Source organism: Hippoglossus hippoglossus, chromosome 24 (assembly GCF_009819705.1).
Source record: "Hippoglossus hippoglossus isolate fHipHip1 chromosome 24, fHipHip1.pri, whole genome shotgun sequence".
Lineage (NCBI taxonomy): Eukaryota > Metazoa > Chordata > Actinopteri > Pleuronectiformes > Pleuronectidae > Hippoglossus > Hippoglossus hippoglossus.
Window position 1 is genome coordinate 13223069 of NC_047174.1, and position 21243 is coordinate 13244311.

Here is a 21243-nt window from a genome sequence, read left to right on the forward strand (position 1 = left end):
TGTAAAAGAGTTCTGTGTTAGAAAACATGTTCTTACCATTATTAATTTAGCTCTATAGAGATTTTACAGTCCTTTTTTTTTGTTAATAGGTTATATTGTGGTACAAACAAACAGTTTTGTGAATTTGTTCTCAATTGATTTCTTTGCTCTGTAAAGTTATTATTTTATTTCAAAGTAGCCTGGTATTCAAGCAAGTGCATGCAGGAATAATCAATCAGTAACAATCACAACTAATAATATTTATTTGTTTTAAGTTTTAAATGTACGACTACATGATCTGAAGTGTATGCCAATCCCAGACTGTCTCCCAAACAAATTGTTGAATTGAATGATGAGGTCATGGTCTGATGTAATGTGATCGTACAGACAATGATATGATGATGAAACTGAACTCTCGACAGGTTTAATACATTCAACAAGGACCTTCCACAGACAGCATGGCTAAACAGCAGTATAGTTTGATTTGAGTTGACTGAAAAAGTTGCAGTGACCCCATGTGGCAGGACAATGAGGTTACACCAGGTTAGACCATCAGCATTCATGGCTTTACCACTGTGTCAGATGGAAGATCATTCTTCCAAATGTGTCCCCAATATTTATGACAGACAACAATTAAAACATCCTAAAAAAAAACTCCTTTATCAGACTTACTGTAAGAACAAATTTCTCATTATTTGGAAGTGTCACAGAATAGTTTTTTTTAACTATAAAAATGTACCTGATAAAATTAATGGGTTACCCAGTTGTTGTCATTTTATTTTAATACCATTGCATCAACTGTCAGATAGATTGTATACTTTTTGGGGTGGTAAGATAATTTTCAAATTATTTCTATAAAATCAGTTTTATATTTTTGCTGTTGGGATTTGTTTTTTGATCAGGCGCTCATACATGACGTCATTGCGTTTCTGAAGACCCAACCCAACCCAACAGGAAGACAACAGATTTTTGTTGGGATGCAGATTTGCGGCTGTCGGTGTTGATTTGCAACTCACGTTCTTTTCGCCCAGAGGCGAACATAATAATAAAATGCCATTATTTGATGGGTTGGGCAGCGGAGGAGAGAAGACTGCGATCGTCATTGATTTAGGAGCAGCGTACACAAAGTGAGTGTCAGTCGTTAGCACGCCTTGTTAGCGCTTTGCACAAATTGCTAACCCAGCTCTGTGTTTCATTTCTCAACCACCCGTAATTTCTAATACACAAGCTAAAGCTAAATAACACATGATGCTAAATGGTTCATACTTGTAGTAAATGCTTCAGCGGTGTTAGCTAGTGAGCCACATAGCCAGTGCTAACTGGGACATTCAGCTAGTGTTAGCTGCTGTCAAGTTAGAGCTGAGAGCAAAATACAAACAACTGTACTCAACGTTAGGAGCATCACGAGCAGCTGCAGTTTCTGAACATCCTGCATGTTCGCATTCGACCAATTTTTCTGTCAATAAATTATTTTAAAGCTGATCTTTTTCAGGTCACAGGTATTGAGATGTTTTTTATATTGTTGCTAAAATCGAATGCATAACATGTAACTGGACCAGTGGAACGTCAACTCTTGGGTTTAGCTTTGAGGCCACATTCCTGCTATTAGTCGGCTGAGAGATGAACATCTCCCCCTCACCATGACTTCTGGTGAAGTGACCGACAGTAGATGGAGCTAATGTTAGCACATGTTAATCTGATCATTGCCTGAGACTATAAGTCACTTTACTCGTCATCGTACCTCACAGATCTCCCCTCATTTGGGGGATTGACATTGAGCACATGACATTTACCATAACTGCTATAATGAAAATCTCATTTCCTTTCTCCCCACAGTTAGTATAGTTTCAGTGCCATGTTTAAATGCTGTTTTAATACAAGTTTAGTCAAAGTGGGTTACAAGTTAGTAAGGTTGAGAAAGTGGCCCCGAGGCAAATCACATGAAGATCAAGAGGAAAGTTCTCTATAAAGAGTCTTTGTCTGCAGTGGCTTTCCCACAACATTTGACACAGAGCTGCTCTCTTCTTTTATTCATAATAGAGACGACTGTACTGACAGAATTTTTTCTTCTTCTCATAAAACGATTAAGCGGCACTTTAGCCTTTATTACTAAAAAAAAAAGTCATGCAATGTTGGTGTGCATCATGTTTATAATTGTTTGGTTAGCGAGCAGTTCAGTAGCAATTTTTATATTGTAGTATGTGTTGGAGCGTTAATCTAACTAGTATATGTTAGTGAACGTTCACAAATGTTATCCTCTGCATATCAGCAGCTCAGCTAACAGCTGTATTTCTTTCCAGATGTGGCTTCGCAGGGGAAACGGGGCCCAGGTTCATAATTCCGAGCGAGATCCGGAAACCAGGACAGCAGCAGGTGAGACACAGCTGTGCGTTACTGAGTGTGATCATTTGGAAGGAAACGGCAAAATATGTTAATATGTTGTGTGGTTTTCTCTCTCTCTCAGGCTGTCAAGGTGGTTCAGTACAACATCAACACAGAAGAGCTTTATATCATACTCAAAGAGTTTATCCACATACTGTACTTCAGGTGAGACTCCTGCATTAGTTACTCATTATAATCAAGTTACTAAGATATGTGTACGGCAACGAAACAAATAAAACATGCTCTGTAGTCATACTGTGTCCTAATACAGTGATGAATTTGTACATTATTGTAGTTTTTGGCCCTAAAAAGGTCGAACATGTGAGACATGCCTCATACAGAACATGCAACTTTCCTTAAAATCAGTGTTTGCACTCTTGTCCGTCTCAACCAGACACCTGCTGGTGAACCCTCGCGACAGAAGAGTGGTCATCATCGAGTCCATCCTCTGCCCTTCTCACTTCAGAGAGACTCTCACCAAGGTTTTCTTCAAACAGTTTGAGGTACAGCAATCAAACACATCAGTCTTTTATGAAATATACAGATCTTGTTTGGACGAGGTGTTAATATGCCATATATTCTGTTTTATTTTTGTGCCAAACTTATTTTCATCCAGGGTATTTTCTTTTAATAACTTTCAATAAACTCTTATTGTAAACTGAAAAATAACTCCATTACCCACAGTATTTTTTTAATGTTAAGATATTGAGAATCCACGTGTGTGCAGTTTATAAAACAGTTTTTAAATTATGAGCATTAAATTTCATTAGGTGATAAAAATATAATTTAGATGTTACATCATATTCAAATGCACATAAATCTAAGTCTCATATAGTTATTTATTTTATTTGTCTATACAGAGTTTAAAAGTTGAAAAGGACAGAAACAGAAGAATCACGCAAATGTTTTTACAAAACTCTTTCAACTTGAAGGTTCAGTGTGTTTGAATTAAAGGCATCTAGTGGTGAAGTTGTATATTGCAACCATCTGAATACCCCTCACCTTGCCCTTAAAAGTGTGTAGTAAATATTAACAGTTCTCTATAGAGTCAGTGCTGGTTTGTCTTTTCTGGGCTACTGTAGAGAAGGGGTACAACATGGCAGACTCTGTAAAAGAGGACCTGCCACCACTCAGAGGGAATGAAAACAATGAGTCCTAGTTTCGGGTGATTATACACTAATGAAAATTATTATTCTCAATTCCTGTCGATAGATCCTCCTAAATCCTACACGCTTAGCTTTTGTTATCCTTATCCTGTTCCTAATGATAAGAGGAAACTGCAGTATGTAGTGAATATGGTTGTACTCTGTGTTTCAGGTGCCCTCTGTGCTGTTTGCCCCAAGTCACCTTATGGCCATCATGACTTTGGGCATCAACTCTGGCCTGGTGATGGACTGTGGCCACACAGAGACACTGGTGCTGCCTGTATCCTTGTAATCTGTGACTTACTGACTTAAAGAAATACCCCAAACAGAAATAGCCACAACAGTTACCAGGCGGTACATGATACAAATTATATCAGATTAATATTATCATCATGTCTGATAAGTTCTGATGAATCTCGAGAGATCTTTTTACATCTCTCTCAGCTGTTTGTGTAACTTACTATTGGTAGATTGCAGCTGTATTCTTATATTTAACTTTTTTATATATACTATTTCTGAATTTGTAGACTCAAAACAACATGTAATATGTTGTTTTGTATTATTTACTTTGGGGTTGACGTCTTACCTTAACTGTAAAATCAGGTGTATGAGTGCACTCCCATTCTGCCAGCCTGGGAGGCTCTGCCTTTGGGAGGGAAAGCCATTCACAAGTAAGTAGCTGGAAGTGATTGAAGAGGAGAGAGTGACTTTGCATGTTGCTCTTTTACTTTTTACACACTTATAGAAACAATCACTCTCGTGTGTGTGATGATTGAAAATGTTATGTAGCGTTTTGTGCTTCTTTCCTGTCATAACCACAACTGTCTGTATTGTAGAGAATTAGACGGCCTTCTCGTGGAACAGTGCACGGTAGACACAGACACCGCCACTGGGCAGAGTGTACCAGCCATCATCGGTAATTAGAGAAAAACACCACACACCATCTGTCTCTGTCTTTTTAACGGACAAACATGTAGCTCTGATGTGGACAGCTCATTTGTTTGACTACTTAGAATGAAAACACAATATCATGACTTTGACCCATTATGCATCATTGACTATTCATAAGAGGAACTTGTTTCTGTGTGACATTTGAGTAAATCCCTTTCTCCATTTGTGAATTATATATACACTTGCAGCCTCTTTTAGAGTTTTCCGTCCACATTTTGTCTTGATACTGAATCATAGTGTTGAGCTGTGAGATCCACAGCTGCAGCACAGTGAGAGAAGCTACTCATACATGCATCAATAATTAAGACCGACAGCAGGTTGACTCACTGGACTGGACTCTGTTCAAAGAACTGCGTTTTTGAAATAAATTCAGTTGGACTGAGATCTCTGTTATTAACCTAAATCTGGAAATATGTTGCACAAAATCAAACCGTAAGGAATTTGAAGTTGTCCAAATGACAATAAAAACAAAATAACCCCAGAAAAACTTATTTTGCAACAGTGTTGGTTCCCCCCCCACCCAGGAGAATCATAGTTTTTATGACCTGGATTTGTTTTACACAAAGCAATCCGACTCGATTCTAGTTATTTGCTGCAGTGTGAGCTCATTCTTTCTTTAAACGCTGATTCAGCCTCATGATATAAATCTAACTCTGAAGTGAAATGGGGGGAAAATGGGAAATGGCTGATTTGAAAACAAGTTGACAGAAGAAACTTGTCTCTTTTCTTTTCCCCAGGGACCATCCCGGAGGAGACTGTGGAGGATATCAAAGGTTGGTTTGACTGAGATGTTTTTGTCTTTATGAGCGGCACCTCTCATTTTACTCCTCTGAGGGATCACAATGTTTTTTTTTTATTTCCAACAATGTCCGCATTTTTTAAAAGACAACCAAAATGTGTGACTGTTCTGCTCTGTCTTCACCATTCACCCGCTGGATTATTATAAGGAAGGTCAACAAATAAACTGACCACATGGATCACTCATGTTCGTTCTCTTTAATCAAAGCAGACAGGCTACTCTGTTTTCAGGAAACTGGGGGAGGCTCCAGCCCTTTATGGTTTCACAAGAATAGTTTCATGTTTAGTCTCATTTAGTGTCTGTCTGCAAGAAGATTCCCTGCACATAACTGTGGCTAAATTGTTTTAAAACTATTCGCTGTTTATTGAATGACCAGTGGATTGGGACAAGGAGCACATTTTTGGTTCATTTCTTTCATTTACGTGTGTGTTTCATTGTGTGAATGAAATACATAATTTGCGGGGATTGTGCAACATCCCACATTATGTAATTTAAGCTTTGATTTAGGACTTGTGTCTAGTTTGTATCTTTACAACCTTTTAATATATTGTCAGTCATTAACATGGCCTCTAGTCATTTGGTATTAAATCATAATTAAGTTGTTATCGTTACTCACTGATTCTGTTTTGTTTCCTGTAGTGAGAACATGTTTTGTCAGTGACATGCAGAGAGGACTCAATATCCAAGAAGCCAAATTTAACCTGGATGGAACAGCAGAGGTGAATGACATGTTTTTAACAGGATCCCTCAGTGAGCTGGTGTTTATTTGTATTCAGGAACTCATTGGTGTAATTTTCTGAAAAACTTTTTTATGTGTTTGTAGCGTCCAGCTCCTCCTCCAGATGTTGATTATCCACTGGATGGGGAGAAAATCCTGCACATTAAAGGGTCAATCAGGTAGTTTGTCATAACATGTGCTTTAAATCTCCTACATCTTATTCCTATATTTTAGTGTGGGCTATGTTTGAATTTGTTTTAATTTCTCATTAGGTTTATGTCCCTTCAGTAAAATGAGTGTATGTGATATTTTTTTTGTCTTTGCTGAACATCTCCTTCAGAGGTTCTCATGAACTCTTCTCTTCTTTTTCTTAGGGACTCTGTGATGGAGATCTTGTTTGAACAGGACAACGAGGAGAAGAGTGTGGCCTCGTTGATACTTGACGCTCTGGTCAAGGTAGAGAAAATGATTCATTCTGTATGTTATTGATATGCGTGACAGCAGGATGTTATATTTGTCCTTGTCCTTTCAACTACTTCAACTTTTAGAACAATTTGCTAGTGCACTGAGGACGTGTCCAAATTCATGTCCACTAGTTTAACAGAGAACAGGAGAAAACATTGCTCTGCCAGGCACAAGATTCAGAACTGTTGTACTTAGTCTCTAAATTAATCAAGGGGTTTGTTTCTGGCATCATTTGCAATACACCAATCATAGTGCCATGTCGCTTTCCCCTTAGTATCTGCAGCTTTAAAATAACAGTGAAATGCTGCACCATTGACTTCAGACCAGGGTTTTGTTGGTCAAAGATCAATGCACCTGACCACTACTCACTGTAAGACCAGCAGGACCATGGACACACAGATGGGCGCCACCATGTGGGAAAATAACAACTGCACTGGTCTGCAACTATGTTTTTCTCTCTCCCTCTATCAGAGCTGTACCCTGAAAGTCGAAGATCTTTATCATCCATGGGAGACCCCTCAGTTTACAGGAGTATTCTTATTGAACAGCAAAATCTGACAAAATTTTAGTCTAATACAGCCTTCCTCTTCATAATATGCACCCGTGGAGTTGAGCCCGCAGTTTGACTTAGTGCAGTTGCTATGGCGACACTCGGCTGTGGCCATTCCCTGAATCTGGGAGCTTTTTTTCTTTCTTCTTTCTCCGTGTGGGGATGAAGTCAGCCCAGGACAGCAGCCTAATTAATCTCTAACCGTACAGCAGCAGCAGCCATCTCACAGTCTGAAACAGCAGTATGTGCACGACTCTGCTCAGGATGTACAGAAACACGGCTCAGCAGCTCCCCCGAGGCTTCAGGCGAGCTCTACCCACAGAGGGCAGCACTGCAGTAACGCTATCCACGGCGACTCTCATCCATCACATTAGGTTTTAGTCTGCACCTGTCCTGATAACCACAAAGTGTAGTTCTCCCGCCCCATCTTTTCTCCGACACCACTGATATGGCAGAGTGAAGTGGTTTGTGGTTGTCTTAACGGTTTTCTTCACTGATATGTAATAATGGTGTCAAATGAATGAATACAATAAATATTCCATCTTTTCTTTTCACCTACACACACGGGATCTAGACGGAAAAGACACATTCTTCATTGCAATTCCCACCTTAAAATAAAAAGTGATTCCTGCAAGTGATTTTATTTGGTAAATGTGGGTGTGTTTTTTTCTTTAGTGCCCCATTGACACCCGTAAAGTGCTCTCTGAGAACCTGGTGGTGATCGGAGGCACGGCCATGCTGCCTGGCTTCCTGCACCGTCTGCTGGCAGAAATACGCCTCCTGGTGGAGAAACCCAAGTACAGCAACGTGCTGGCCAGCAAGAGCTTCCGAATACACGCTCCGCCTGCTAAGCCCAACTGCACCGCCTGGCTCGGAGGTCAGATATGAGATTTTATTGTTACCGCTGCTAGATTATTTCTTGGATCTTGATATAAAAAATCTGGCATGTTTAGGGGACTGATATTTGTCGTTGTGTGTGATTTCATTTTCCTTGGCTATATAAGGGGACTGTTGGTCCTTGGCGGAGTTATGCACTCTCTTGTGTAACCTTCAATTTTTTTTATTGATTTTATTCATCACTACCTAGTGTGGGAAGACTTTCAGTCAGAGAAAATCTTGAACAATAATCATTGTGAATAAATATTTCTTCTGCTTCAACACACTTTAAAAATCCATAATGTCAGAAGTTTTTGCTTGTGACTTCTCTTGAATCATTTATAAATCTGTCTCTTATCGCTCTCTGCTCAACAGGTGCGATCTTCGGGGCCCTTCAGGACGTCCTGGGGAGCAGGTCGGTGTCACGGGACTACTACAACCAAACAGGTCGCATCCCAGACTGGTGCTGCCTGAGCTCCCCTCCACCCGAGTCTCTGTTTGAAGCAGGAAAGACCCCTCCTCCACTAATGAAGAGAGCCTTCTCCACAGAGAAGTAGAACATTCTGCAAAATAACTGTAATAATGTACTCTTCTGTCTAATAGATCTTTAAATGTAACATCTCAACAAATATCTTGTGAGTTTGTTAAATACACAAACGGCTCTACATGTTTGTAATGTCCAGTAGTCACACCTACGTTTTTGTGTGCAGTGATTGTGGACTGTTTGATGGTCAGATGAGGAGGTTTTTGACAGACAGAACCCAATGGGGTTTAGGCGATTACATGAAGTATTACAGTTTTAAAGTTTCAAACTGTCCTTGTGCTGCATGCAGCCAAGTCTTCTGTTGAAGTCTCATTGAGCAAGGCAGTGAAGATGTATGTATTTACTCTTAATCACACTCAAGTTTGTTCTGGTTTCTGTTGAATCATATTCAACAGAAATGTTTTAAAACCCTACAACCAGGTCAGGTTTTAGTTTTCCATCTGTTTGAAGTTGTCACTAAACCCTAGAGAAACATTCCAGTGTCATGTCATCAAATGGGAAGATCTCACTCTGAAGATAATACCCCTTGACTCGAAAAAAAAAAAAGGAAACAAAAAAAAAAACTGTTTGATTTATTTATTTGCACTTGCCAATGTAAAGTAATTTAATCCCGTTAAAGGCCCTGCACACACATAGACAGTTACTCACGGTTATCAGCAACTTGTTACAGTAAGTTTAAAGTGTAAATTGTCCTGCTCCAGCATCAGAGCAAGCAAGAGGCTCTGTCCAGAGAAACAGGTCTAATCCAGCTAAATAATCAGAAGCACTTGTGTGTGTGTTGATCATTGTTGTGTACAAACTGTAAAACACCTTTCAAACAATGACATGTTGCCCTGTAACCCTCAAATTCAACGAATAAATATTCAGAATTTAATCAGACATGCATTTCACTGATTTTTATCCAGAAATATTTCTTAAAGAAACAGCCAGAACAGCATCAGCGGTTTGTGTTGAGAGGCTCCCAGCATCGTTTTGAATGTAAATACAGTAACAACAAATGAGTGCACATACAGTGTCTCACTCTCCAGACGGTGTAGTCAGATGTTCTGGTGTAAACTTGCGTTATGACCACTTTCAGTCAAAATAGCTATTCCCTCTTCACAGCTACAGGGTAGGTTAACAGTGACCAAACAAAATAAAACATTTGCTTTCATCACAATGAAGACTGTTGTTCTTTTTTCAGCCCACTCCTCGTGTACTCTGTGTGTGTATGTGCGGCTGTGTGCGTCCATCCCAGAATGGAGTTGCATCTGTTTGGCCCTTTGGGTCACATTCGTCTCTTAGCCCGGCTACCGTGGGCTTGGGAACCAGTAGCAGTACCCACAATGCATCTGCAGCACAATGCTGGCAAAAAACACTCTGGGGAAATGGAAAATAGCCATAAACATTGAATGGAGGAGAAACAAAGACCTAATAGTAAAAGGGTTGTGTATGTGCTTGTCTTATCTGTCCAGTCAGATGGTCATCATATTTTTAAACATTCATATTTTGTGATGAACTGTGCTCAGTTGATGGTTCAAGGACAAAGGTTAATGTGGTAGAAAAAATAACCTTGTTTCCCTTTCTTTTTTTTTCCATCTATGGAGTCTCTTTCAACTCCAGAGTTTAGAATAGAAAATTCACTTTCTGCGTCATGAACGCTAAGATTAACTTCACACAGTGCGGACCTCCTTAACTTTGGATACAGGGACATTTGGTTTGAGTTATCACAGACTTATTCAGACTGTTCCTTTATCATATAATTAAAGGCAGCCATGGCCTCGCCTCTATCTTAGGATGTAGAGCTGCACAGCCCCACCTGCTGCCTCTGCTCCTGCTGAGGGAGACCCCCCGTCCTCCCTCGATGGGGACTGGGACTGGAGCGACGGTGTGGTTCCCAGACCAAGAGAGCTGCAGCTGTCCGTCTGACCTCCGGCTGTCAGACTGGGACTCGGAGCGGGAAAGGGGACTCCCCTGGAATTGGGTGAGTCCCCATCTGTGAGGAGCGTTCGCCAACTGGAAAGAAAAAGCTTGCACATTCAAATCTGTCAGAGATCATATTTATACACGAGACTGTATAAATCAAATGTATCTTGCATTAGATCAAATGGAGACTGGTAGATCTAAGTTTGCAAGGTTCACAGTTACGTTCCCCCCATCTCTCTGTTTGTATTTGTTGTGTTTTGTACTGTACTTGTAACATCAGGAATATCGCAGGATGCTGATCATCAACCTGAATAGAGCGAGAGGCTAATCTGTTGAGAGGGAAGGCATCACCCATCTTGGTTTTCTCCTCCGTAGCGGTGGATCACCAGAACCCAATTATCCCGTAAATAACACTGGCTGTGAAAATACATTTGAGCCCTCCTAATAAATGGAAGGGCACCCATGGTTTGTGTGGCATCAGAAGAGGACAACTGTAGCGTGGATGCACCTGTAGGTCATTCTAGAAAGTGAACATAATCAAGAAGCAGCCCTCACACCAGATACACAGTCAGCAGTGAGTTGGGATTGTGCACAAACACGACAAAACTCCGCGGAGACTTTCCTCTTCTTCTAACAGCCTCGGTACTGATAACCTCAGGTCTTGCTGCTGCCTCTGTGCTAAATCTAAACACACGGAGCTCCGAGGACCAGAGTTGTGCATAAACACCGGAGAAAAGCCAAACTGCTTCAACTAGCAACCCCATCCAGAGAGAAACCAGAGCAGCTGTGGGATGGCAGCTAGTGCAGAGATCCAGGGAGGTCGGGCAGCACCAGTCAGTGTTTCTGTATCATCATCAGGACTAAAGATCACAAACACTTAACAGACCTTACCAGCGTGTTTGCACGTTTTTGTTCCATAACAGCACAACATGTTTTCTCCTGACTTTTTGCAGGCTGTAAAGTTTAAGATTCTGTATATATATCGATAGTACAGAATGTCATATTATATGGTTGTTGGTCGACTATTGATGATTATTTCTGTATATCAGTATGTCTGACTATTCAGAAATAATTTTGTGTGTGACAGACAAACAGAATAAGGCAACTTCATGTTCATTCTGAATAAAATTGTATTTACTGACTCAAAACTATTCAATCCACCACAGCAGGCATCAAATCATCTTTTTCTTCCAAGGGTCATTTGTTTTTATTCATGTCTCTGATATATGGAAGTCTACAGTACTTTGTGTGAATGGGTTAGGCTTGCTCAGGTCATTTGAGTGCACACTGTGTGTGTTGCCTCATGACAACACTCCAGCAGACAAAAGACAGACTTGATGTAAATTTAATCAAAAGCCAAATCAGGTTTAAACTGTTGGCCAGTAGATTTGGTTATTGTGAAAATGAACAGATACCAACAGACTCCTGGTAAACTGATTATGATTATGACGCAATATGTCATCACATAGTTTACACATGAAACCACAGTAAGGCTAAACTTCATTAAAACACCCAGAGTGAAGAATTGAATACATTACAAAGTTACAACGTTCCAGTCACGTGTTTGCCTTTAAGTTTCCATCACCACCAGGTATATAATGTGTAATAAAGTACAGGCTCTTATGATGGTTATTGATTACTATCGATCTATATCGGTAGATGATTATCTGTGTATGTCCAAACCGTAAACCCACGTGGACAGAAATATGTGTGTGCGTGACAGATTATGGGAGTTTTCATCATAACTTCTATTGAATTCATATTCCCATTGTTTCATATTGATTAACTTGTATGTGTGTGCGCGCTGTTTCATCCCAGCTCGGCTCTTGCGCACAGCGGAGCGGCGCGCATATCCTATGTCTCTCTCTCTCTCTCTCTCTCTCTCTCTCTCTCTCTCTCTCTCTCTCCTCTTTTTCCCACTCTTTCACTTCTTTCTGACTGACCGGACCAGACAGGAGGTCACTTCTCCATCCAGCCAGGATGATGCAGTTTATTTCCCCCGGAGTCTCGCATCTTGTTCTGGTTCTCCTGGTTCAGCTGACGGTACATGCACAGGTAATTCAACAAACACCAGCACATAGCCTGCCCCTTACTTGTAATGTTTACATAGAGTGTTTCTTTATTGTGTTTGAGGAAACACATTTTCCATTTAATGTTTAAATATTTACACATATTTTAAAATTGTATTTATTTGATAATATGTTATATGTTTGTCTGCTTTTAAAATTAATAGATGTCTCTTCTTTTCTACAAATGTGACTCCTATTAGTTTGTTCACGTGAAGCACAGAACTTAAGAGGAGTCCCGTTAGGGCTCCTGTCTCTGTCTCTGATTGGCTGCGCTCCACCCTATACATTCTATCTAAATTCAGTGGTTTGACAATCTGCATGTTTACAGTGATGCATGTGACTGATCCAGATACAGAAATGTACAAGTGAACTGTATGTTCAGCCTTCTAACCTCAAACATCATGTTGGTCACTTAAACTATTGTAAAGCAACAAAGCATGTGAGGCAGTAACTGTATAAGTAAATAACAGAGACCTAGGGTGCAGACTTCATGTTGACCAGCTCGGCATCTACTCTATAGCAGACCTCAGTGAGTTTTGAATTTCACAAAGTGATCATTTCAGATGATTGATTTCCTCCCTCACACGAGACAGCGGTGGTGGTTTGGAGACTGTGTGGCTCCAGGTCTTGTTTCCTTAGATGTGAGGAGGGTGTAAAGGTCCACATCTGGTTCTCTGGTTCGTGCACAGGTGCTTCCTCTGACTGTATAACGGGATCCGACCCTGGGCGAGACAGACGCAGTCAGGCCATATCACTCAGCGGGAAGCCGACTGCTCAGCGACCATGCATTGTGGTGTGTGGAGACACACACTGTAAAGGTGGTTCTAATATGTATGAGTGTGGAAGAACGTTAGATGTTTCTCATGCATGGTGCAGTCCAGAAGGCCTCTTATAGATCCACACGTTTTTTTATGGAGATTTGAGTCACAGCAACAGATCATGGATTGAAATCTGCACTTGTTCTTTACAGAGAAGCACAAAGACTGGGAATATATAAGCATGACAGCTCAAATATCACCACGCACTGAACTCGGATCCTGGTCTGAGTCCAGCTTGTCGTGCCCCTGCAGCCACTCTTTAATGAAAGTTATACATTTCACAAAAAACTAAAATCCAAGATGATCAGATAAACATATGTGATATAATGCATCCAACATTTGGAAGAGAATGACAAAGGAAACTTAAGGTAGGAAAAATATCTATCTCATGTCTTTCATTCCCTTTGGAAGCTTCCTGTAAGTTACAACGTCGGAGGAACAAAAGAAAAATGAGAGAAGAGACATCGGTTTTCCACATTCATTTTTATCAAACCAATAATCAGTCATAGACACAGAAATGTTATTGTTATGAAGCTGATCATATCCAACTTCACATCACATCTGCTCCTGTTGTCGGATGATGCATCACGTTGAAGGACTCTGGGCTTGTGTTGTATTTGGCAGAACTACAGTAGAGCTGCATGGAAATAAACATGACTATCCCACATTTAATCCTGTGGTCCAACCTATGACTGAAGCATTGTATCAGAAAACTAAGTCTTGGATTTCCATGTAAGTTACAACATCGGAGGAACAAAAGAAGAATAATAGAAGAGACAACAATTGTCAGTATTTGTTCACTTGAGCAAACCAACAATCAGTTTGAACACAATGTTATGGAGCTTGTAATGTCCAACATGAAAGGATTTCCACATCACACCATTGTTGATGTGTCTGCCAGTTTTATGCTCATGAAGTATAGTGGAACTCACAAAAATCCCAGAATAAATACATTTTGTCCAACCTAGGAATTAGAAAGTTTCCACCACAGTTTCTAGACTGAGAGGAAGACAGGAGAGAGTTGAGGAGTCAAAAAGAGATAGAAGAAAAAAAAAGAGAGAGAGAGAGAGAGAGAGAGAGAGAGAGAGAGAGAGAGAGAGAGAGAGCCAAGATCAACATCAATTTCTGCTCAATTTGTTGTTTAAAAAACCGGGAACGTTGCGAGTTTGGAGGCTGGGTTGTGAGAATCTAACAAAGTTCATTCTGTGTTACGACTAACTTCAGAGCTGCCTTTGTGTTAAACTGTGTTTATTGTGTGTAGAACTCCCACGAGAGGAGGCAGCAGCTATTGTTTGCTGTTATTCTTTGCATTCTTTGAAGGTTTTTATTTTCTTCTTGTAATACTGACCCTTCCAGTGTTGAGAAAGCAACGTGCTTTTTGTGGTCGGCTGTCTCATTTTACTGCATTTTTCTTTTTTTGTACTGATCTGCAAACAGCAGCTCAGAAGTAACACCCCTCACACCATGCTGCACCACTGCTTTCACTGGATCATATGTGTGTGCAGTATCTTTTCTCTACCACAAGATGGCACTCTGCAACTGTTGTTGTAACCACTCACTGTGTCAGTTTCCTGCAGGTTCTTTATCACTACAGCCTCATCTGGCGTTGATTGTATTGCTTTGACTAAATTAATATATATTTTTTAATTCTTCTTTTTCTACGTATTTTTGCAGATTTAAAATCAATTAATTATAATTTTTCAATGTAATTTTGCAGATTTTAATAATTTTTGTCTTATTTTTCCATGTATTTTTGCAAATTTAAAATCAAATTTTCTTATTTTTGCAGATGTAAATTTAAATTGAATGTATTTTTCTATGTATTTTGCCAATTTGAGAGAATTTTTTTTTGCAGATTTAAATCTATTTTTATATATTTATCTATATATTTTTTGCAGATTTAAGATAATTTTGGATTCATTTTCTATGTATCTTTTGCAGATTTCAAATCGTTTTATTTTTCTATGTATTTTTGCAGATTCCACCTCCGCCAGACAATAAGGCCCCCAGAGGTAAATGTTCTGAACAGACTTTCCCTTCCTGTTGCAAATGATGGAAAGGCTTAATACTCATCTGGCACTCTAGGGATGATGTTCGAGGAGGTGATGGCGAAGAGCATGTGTCACCCTATGGAGCAGCTGGTGGATGTGGAGCAGGAGTTCCCTGGAGTCGTTGGCTACATCTACATGCCTGCTTGTGTGTCACTATGGCGATGCTCTGGTTGCTGTCGGGACGAATACCTGGAGTGTCATCCCACCCTCGAACGCAACATCACTGTGCAGGTGGAGAAAGATCTCGAAACACATAAAGGGAGATCTTCCTGTTTACATAAAATATGTGGTCCTTAGTTCAGTTTTTCCTTTCCTATGGTTCTCAGATGATAAGAATTGCTCCGATGATATCCAGCGACCACGTGGAGCTGACATTTGTGGAGCATCAGAAATGTGACTGCAGGTAAATTAGCAATCGGAGGAGAGTGGGGATGGTTGCAACACTTTTTGCATTTCTCTCAGTTACTGAACAACCAAACCTTTCTATATTCAACTTACATCTGCCAACTGACCCCAACCCTTTGAACAGCTGCAACACACATCTGGGTTATTAAACACATTAGAAATACAGTGTTTAACTTTTGTTATTGGTCTCAATAAGCACCGTAAACTAAAGAAATATATTTTTGGTTATGGCTACAATGATAGTATTGTATTATTTGTTTATTCATTAATACTGAGTTTATGTGTAGCATAGGCCTACCTAGTATGAGTGACATCACTCTAACTTGTTTGTCCCCTGTTGTAACGGTCCCCAGTCTCCCAATTATTTAAAAAAACATCACATGCAAATTGAGATCTATATGACTCAGTTGTTTCTGTTTTTTCTCCTTGTTTTTAGAGCCCGTCAGAAACTTCTAAACTATACAAGGTCAGTAGATGAACATTTTATTTGTCAGACGTGAACACATGATTATCCTCATTGCAATCGGCTCTTCCACCACAGCAGCAGCCAGGAGTCCTTCAGGAGTAAACCTCGGCGGAGGAAACTCAAGAAGACAGAGACCGGCTGTGGCAAGTAAGAGATGGATTGCTCCCCTGTGGCGCTCACACACAGTTTCATAATGTTTGGACATTTATGGTAACGTTTATCATTGCCCCCCCCCCCCCCTCACTCTGTCAGGCGACCAAGGACAGATGAGATTAAAAAATATAACAATATGTTGTCTGCTGTGCTGCTCTTCTCTCTGGCATGCCTGTAATCCACCGACCACTTAAGATGAGCTTGTGCTTCTGTCTGAGGCCACAGAGTGTGTGTAGCACAGTAATCCAAGGCTGCTGAGGGTTCACACCAAGGACTGAATGTGTACAAATTCAGTCTTAGAAAAAATATATCCACATAATCAGAAAAAAACGACTAAAACGAGGAAGACATTTTAAGATAAGTGATTAAAATAAATCCCATCAATTTGCTTATGTGTGTTTATGTGAAATTCTTGACTGTATCAGGCAGACAAGCCAAGTACAGTCTTGCAAACACTGTGTATATAATCAAATTTACATTAAATCTATTTACTGGAGTGACTTCAACAACAGCAGTGCTCTGCTCTGGCCTCAAAATTCAATCTGACCAAACTACAACTGCAGCTACATCCACAGCAAAAACTTTCTTTACTTTTTTCTCTCAAACTGTTTTGTCTTCATTCTGCAGACAGAACCAAGAGTTATATGTGCAGTGAGTTTGGTATTTGGAAAAGGTCAAAAGCAGCATGTGTCAGAGGTAATCTCTCTGTAATAATCTCTTTCCTTTCTTTCTCCCTCTCAAATTGTTGTGTAACCAATATTGAATTATTGTACAGTGAAGATAAGCTTGAAAAAGACGTGACGCCCAAAATAAATACTGATAAGGCCACACATGAAGCTCAGTTTACTTGTCAGTGAGTAAGTAAGTACTACTTAGTCTGTGAAAACAGTTTTTGAACGTCTCTTGTGGTTTTAAGGGGAAGCTGTGTAAATACTCTGAAAATAACCCTGTTGATATGTCTACAACAGAAAACTCTGTGTTACAAACTTGAGGTGTGGGAGTTGAAGGGTTTTGATTTAACTGTGCGGTTAAATCTTAGACTGTGTATAAAGATAAAGGACATGTCTCCACTTCCTTACACAAACGAAACCAGAAAATCCTGGATACGAAAGCTGCCGAGGTACGCACATTTGAACAAACATCGCTGTGATAAGAACAACGTAAAATAACAGAAACCATCTTTGAGAAAATTGTATTTGACTTGTACTTGTCAATGTCCCATCTGCTAACATGGAGGAGGGTTTATGACCCATACTGCAGCCAGCCATTAGGTGGAAACTGGGACGCCTTGGCTTCACCTTTAGGGGGCAGTCATGTCGATCATCTTTATATATAGTCTCTGAGGTAAACATCATAAACAATGCTATCCATTTGCATTATGGGATTTGTGGGTCATGAAACCTCATTCACTGCAGTCTGTTGAATCAATTCTTATCATTCTGCATTGAAGCTGTGTCATCCGAAATCCAAAGGTTGACTTTTCTCAAGTCGATCTTACATCATCACTCATATTCCCATACGGATGTTGAAACGGTTTTTGGTCAGTGTCATCATCCCTCCTGTCCACAATGGCCGCAAAAAGACCCTTCTTCACTTCCCCTGTGTGGAAACACAAAGCTGACATTTTTAAGATTAACACGTTTTTGGAAAAACTCAATTTTACGGTGAGAAAAACTGTTTTTATCTGGACAAAGGGGGTGAAACCGACAGAATAAGAGATGTTTGCAAATATAATCGCCTTAGTGTGGACAGACGCTGATGCAATTCCAGTCTAAGTGATGAGGGACATGTGGGACAAAAAAATTCATTTGAATGCCTCAGTTAGAAAAATCTATGTAATAATTATAATAATAATAATAATAATAACTTTGTTTGAATAGCAATTTTCAATACAAGTAACAAAGTGCTCTACAACAATAAAATAATAATAATAGAATAAAATATAGAATTCACAAAAGATCAGAGTAAAGAAATAATAATAATAAAGATACAAATAATAAAAGTCACGGCCATCATGCGATAAAAGCATTTTTTTGACAGTATAATAATATGACTGGTTAGCCCTATTATTAAGAAATCTCTCCTTTGTGTTGTGATCCCTTCACCACAACTCAGCACAGAAACATTGTCTCTGGATACACAATGCATTTTTGCACAGACGAGGAATTTTGTTTCCCATAACTTTGTAACCACACCATGAAAATACCTATTTACAGGCACTGTGTAATTAAATAGTCTTTCAATGTGCGCATGTAAGTATTGTTTTGAGACAGATTTGAAAAATAAGGTCCTATTCTTTAACCATTCGTTAAGGAACCCTATTATCAACTCAGGCATTGAAGCACATAATCTTTTCCTCCTTGGGGAACGAGCAACAATGGGTTATTTGAAGGAGATGTGATCTATCTGGAGACAACTAGGTCAACTGCTTGGAGTGGTGACGATCAGGTTTCACCGTGTCCTGTTGCGGAGTCATTCTGGGTAAAGGTTGCTTTAGGTTAAAGTCTGTTAAAAGTGTGTTATCATTGAAGAGCCTGTGTGGCCGTGTTGTTCTGGAAGCCGTCTGGTTAAACAGCCGCACCGTGCCTCGCCTCGACTCCTGCTCCTAACACATAGTTTGTGCTACACGCTTATTATCTCATTACCCCTCCACCGTGTGTTTAGCAGTCAACGGACCACACGGTTTTTAATTTCTAGACAATATTCAATGAGAGGAGTACTCAACAAAAACTAAAGTGGAGTTTAACTTCCTACATGTAACCTGAGGCACATACAGGCTCTTTAGAAGTTGTTGTGATGGCGGTCTTGTGGTGTTGGTGTCTACATTTCCCCGTTGATAGGAAAGAGCCAGACAGTAAACACAGAACTGTGGACGGTGCGGCGATGCACCATTGCACTGTGACCATTTAACTACAACAGAGTTCCTCTTGTGATGACTTGAGATTGAATATTTAAGCTTGTATTTGGGGTTTTCAGGAGGACATTTTGCTTTTTCACTGAGAAATACCACTTCACACACATGCTCTATCCTCGAGTGACCCCTGACCCCCACGGGCCCCTGAGCCTGTGCCCTGTTGACCTTTTCTGTAATGCATTCGTAGGTGTCAAAAAGATCACTTGGTACTGCTGAGACTTCTTTTTTTAGCACATGGGTCTCTTCAATGCCACATGCATGTTGGAACTGTGTGTAATATTACCTGTAGAGAACTACTGAATCCAGAATGGGGGGAAATGACTGAGGTGTATTTTTATCTTTGCTACAAGCCATGAAACAAGTATCTCTCAATTTTTTTTAAAAACAAGCCATTCAGATTGCCTCTTAATGTCTAACTAAGAACACATAATGAAAATGTTATCATTAATAATCAGTTTCCAGTTTGTTCTCAGTGTCAGGTTTGTGCTTTTGTCATGTTCTTGTTTCTCGTTGAATGGCCACAACCCTCAAGGGCAGCAATGATCAAGCTACATGAAACTGTAGCGAATTAAGAAATGTTGTTCTAAAATTTTAATTATTCAAATGCTCTCCTGTTGAATGTCCCTGCTTGTTTATTGTTGACTTTCCAGGTGCCAGTTTCCTCAGAACAACTGATTCACACCTCTGTCAAAAGTTTCATTGGGAGGACGGACTTTAACATGGCGATCTGAAGCACATCTGTGAATTGAATCTTAACACCTGTCTTTACGTCATGACTTTGTTTTCTACTTTTTGCTTAATAACAGTATATCTACACTCATTTGGCTCTGACTGCTGATTTTACATGGACCGAAATCAATGTCAATATTTGATTTTTAAAATGTGGCTGCTTTTGTTTGAGCTTTTAAAAACAGCAATAGGGTGACAGACAGATAATCTGTGCAGAGATAATGGGTGGAATGCTTCAAGCTTATCAATCACTTGGCGGAAGGATGACGGTCTTCATCCACCTTGAGTTTTCACTGATTAACTGTCACATCAATGTGTCAGACCCTCCTCGTGCCTTCTGCAATGACTCATGTAGTTATATTCGACGTAAAACCTATTCTTTTCTGGCGCGAAGCTACAGTCACAAGTCATATTATGAGACCATGTATATGTAGCGTCCTATTTTTGTAGAAGTGTGTTCTGATCAATGAATCCACTCTTGTCTCAACAGGGATCGTGATAAACTGAGAAAATAAAACACACTTCAAACACATAAGGAGTTTCTGTGTTATCTACATTTGCATTTTCGGACCATTAAGGTCCGTAACATGTGAGGCCACATTGAGTGTGAGGTCGCTCTTTCTGGCAGGGCTGTGTAGTAAGCACATTGTCAACAGAGCACAAGGAGTAACTGTTATCCATTGATTGGTATTGCACCCACAGCCTTGTGAGGTGATAGACATGAGGTGAGACTTAAGAGAAAACCCTGAAAATATGGTATTTTGAAATGATCAGGCTTCAAGGGATAATTCACCTAAAAATGAAAATACACTCATTGTCTACTCACCACTAGGCCAATGGAGGGGTGGGTGAAGTGTTTAATTTCACAAAACACTTTTTTCAGGGGTAAACAGCATTGCAGCCAAATCAATACAATTGGAGTAACTGGTGACCACTTCTTGAAATGTAAAAAAACAACGGAAAAAGCATATAATGCCGCCATACTACTCATGTGCTACGTTTTAAGAAGTGGTCGCCAGTTTTCAATTGTGTTGGATCCTTTTCACCTCACAACTTTATTATTGTTAAAGGTTCAGTGTGTGGAATTTAGTGACATCTAGTGGTGAAGTTGCATGTTGCAGCTGAATACCCCTCAACTCCCCTTCCCAAAATGAAAGAGAACCTGTCGTAGCCCTCATTTGTCATAAAAACTCAAAGGTTCCCAGTTTGAACTACTGTAAAAAAAAAAAACATGGCAGCCTCCGTACAGAGGACCCTCTCCCGATGTAAATACAAAGTATTTACATTACATTTAGCTGACGCTTTTATCCAAAGCGACTTCCAA

The 21243-nt window shown here is 39.9% G+C and overlaps 2 protein-coding genes across 7 annotated transcripts; both read left to right on the forward strand.

The window, feature by feature from the left end:
- Positions 1-902: 902 nt before the first annotated feature.
- actr10 (actin related protein 10) lies at positions 903-9288 on the forward strand. Its single transcript, XM_034580155.1, has 13 exons — positions 903-1106; positions 2280-2352; positions 2444-2526; positions 2756-2864; positions 3679-3786; positions 4110-4177; positions 4343-4422; positions 5195-5230; positions 5896-5975; positions 6080-6153; positions 6349-6430; positions 7665-7866; positions 8241-9288. The coding sequence occupies exons 1-13, from the start codon at positions 1030-1032 to the stop codon at positions 8420-8422; spliced, it is 1254 nt and encodes a 417-aa protein (XP_034436046.1). The 5' UTR covers positions 903-1029; the 3' UTR covers positions 8423-9288.
- Positions 9289-12183: 2895 nt separating this feature from the next.
- Positions 12184-20010, forward strand: pgfa (placental growth factor a). 6 transcript variants are annotated; one of them, XM_034580339.1, is made up of 7 exons: positions 12184-12369; positions 15180-15213; positions 15287-15483; positions 15579-15655; positions 16094-16123; positions 16202-16270; positions 16376-17180. In XM_034580339.1, exons 1-7 carry the CDS (start codon positions 12295-12297, stop codon positions 16452-16454), a joined length of 561 nt encoding a protein of 186 aa, XP_034436230.1. In that variant the 5' UTR covers positions 12184-12294; the 3' UTR covers positions 16455-17180. The 6 variants fall into 6 exon arrangements, with proteins under 6 accessions (XP_034436230.1, XP_034436229.1, XP_034436227.1 ...); XM_034580338.1 differs by having other exon boundaries at positions 12185-12369; positions 16199-16270; positions 16376-17179; XM_034580336.1 differs by having other exon boundaries at positions 12186-12369; positions 16094-16119; positions 16195-16270; positions 16376-17177.
- The last annotated feature ends 1233 nt before the right edge of the window (positions 20011-21243 follow it).

Excerpts from the sequence above, each read along its gene's own strand:
- pgfa (XM_034580338.1), top strand. The coding sequence starts at position 12,295 with ATGATGCAGTTTATTTCCCCCGGAGTCTCGCATCTTGTTCTGGTTCTC. Across the intron at positions 15,484-15,578 it reads AACGCAACATCACTGTGCAG|ATGATAAGAATTGCTCCGAT; the intron begins GTGGAGAAAGAT and ends TATGGTTCTCAG. Across the intron at positions 16,271-16,375 it reads ACAGAGACCGGCTGTGGCAA|GCGACCAAGGACAGATGAGA; the intron begins GTAAGAGATGGA and ends TCACTCTGTCAG.
- actr10 (XM_034580155.1), top strand. The coding sequence starts at position 1,030 with ATGCCATTATTTGATGGGTTGGGCAGCGGAGGAGAGAAGACTGCGATC. Across the intron at positions 2,865-3,678 it reads TTTTCTTCAAACAGTTTGAG|GTGCCCTCTGTGCTGTTTGC; the intron begins GTACAGCAATCA and ends TCTGTGTTTCAG. Across the intron at positions 6,154-6,348 it reads CACATTAAAGGGTCAATCAG|GGACTCTGTGATGGAGATCT; the intron begins GTAGTTTGTCAT and ends TCTTTTTCTTAG.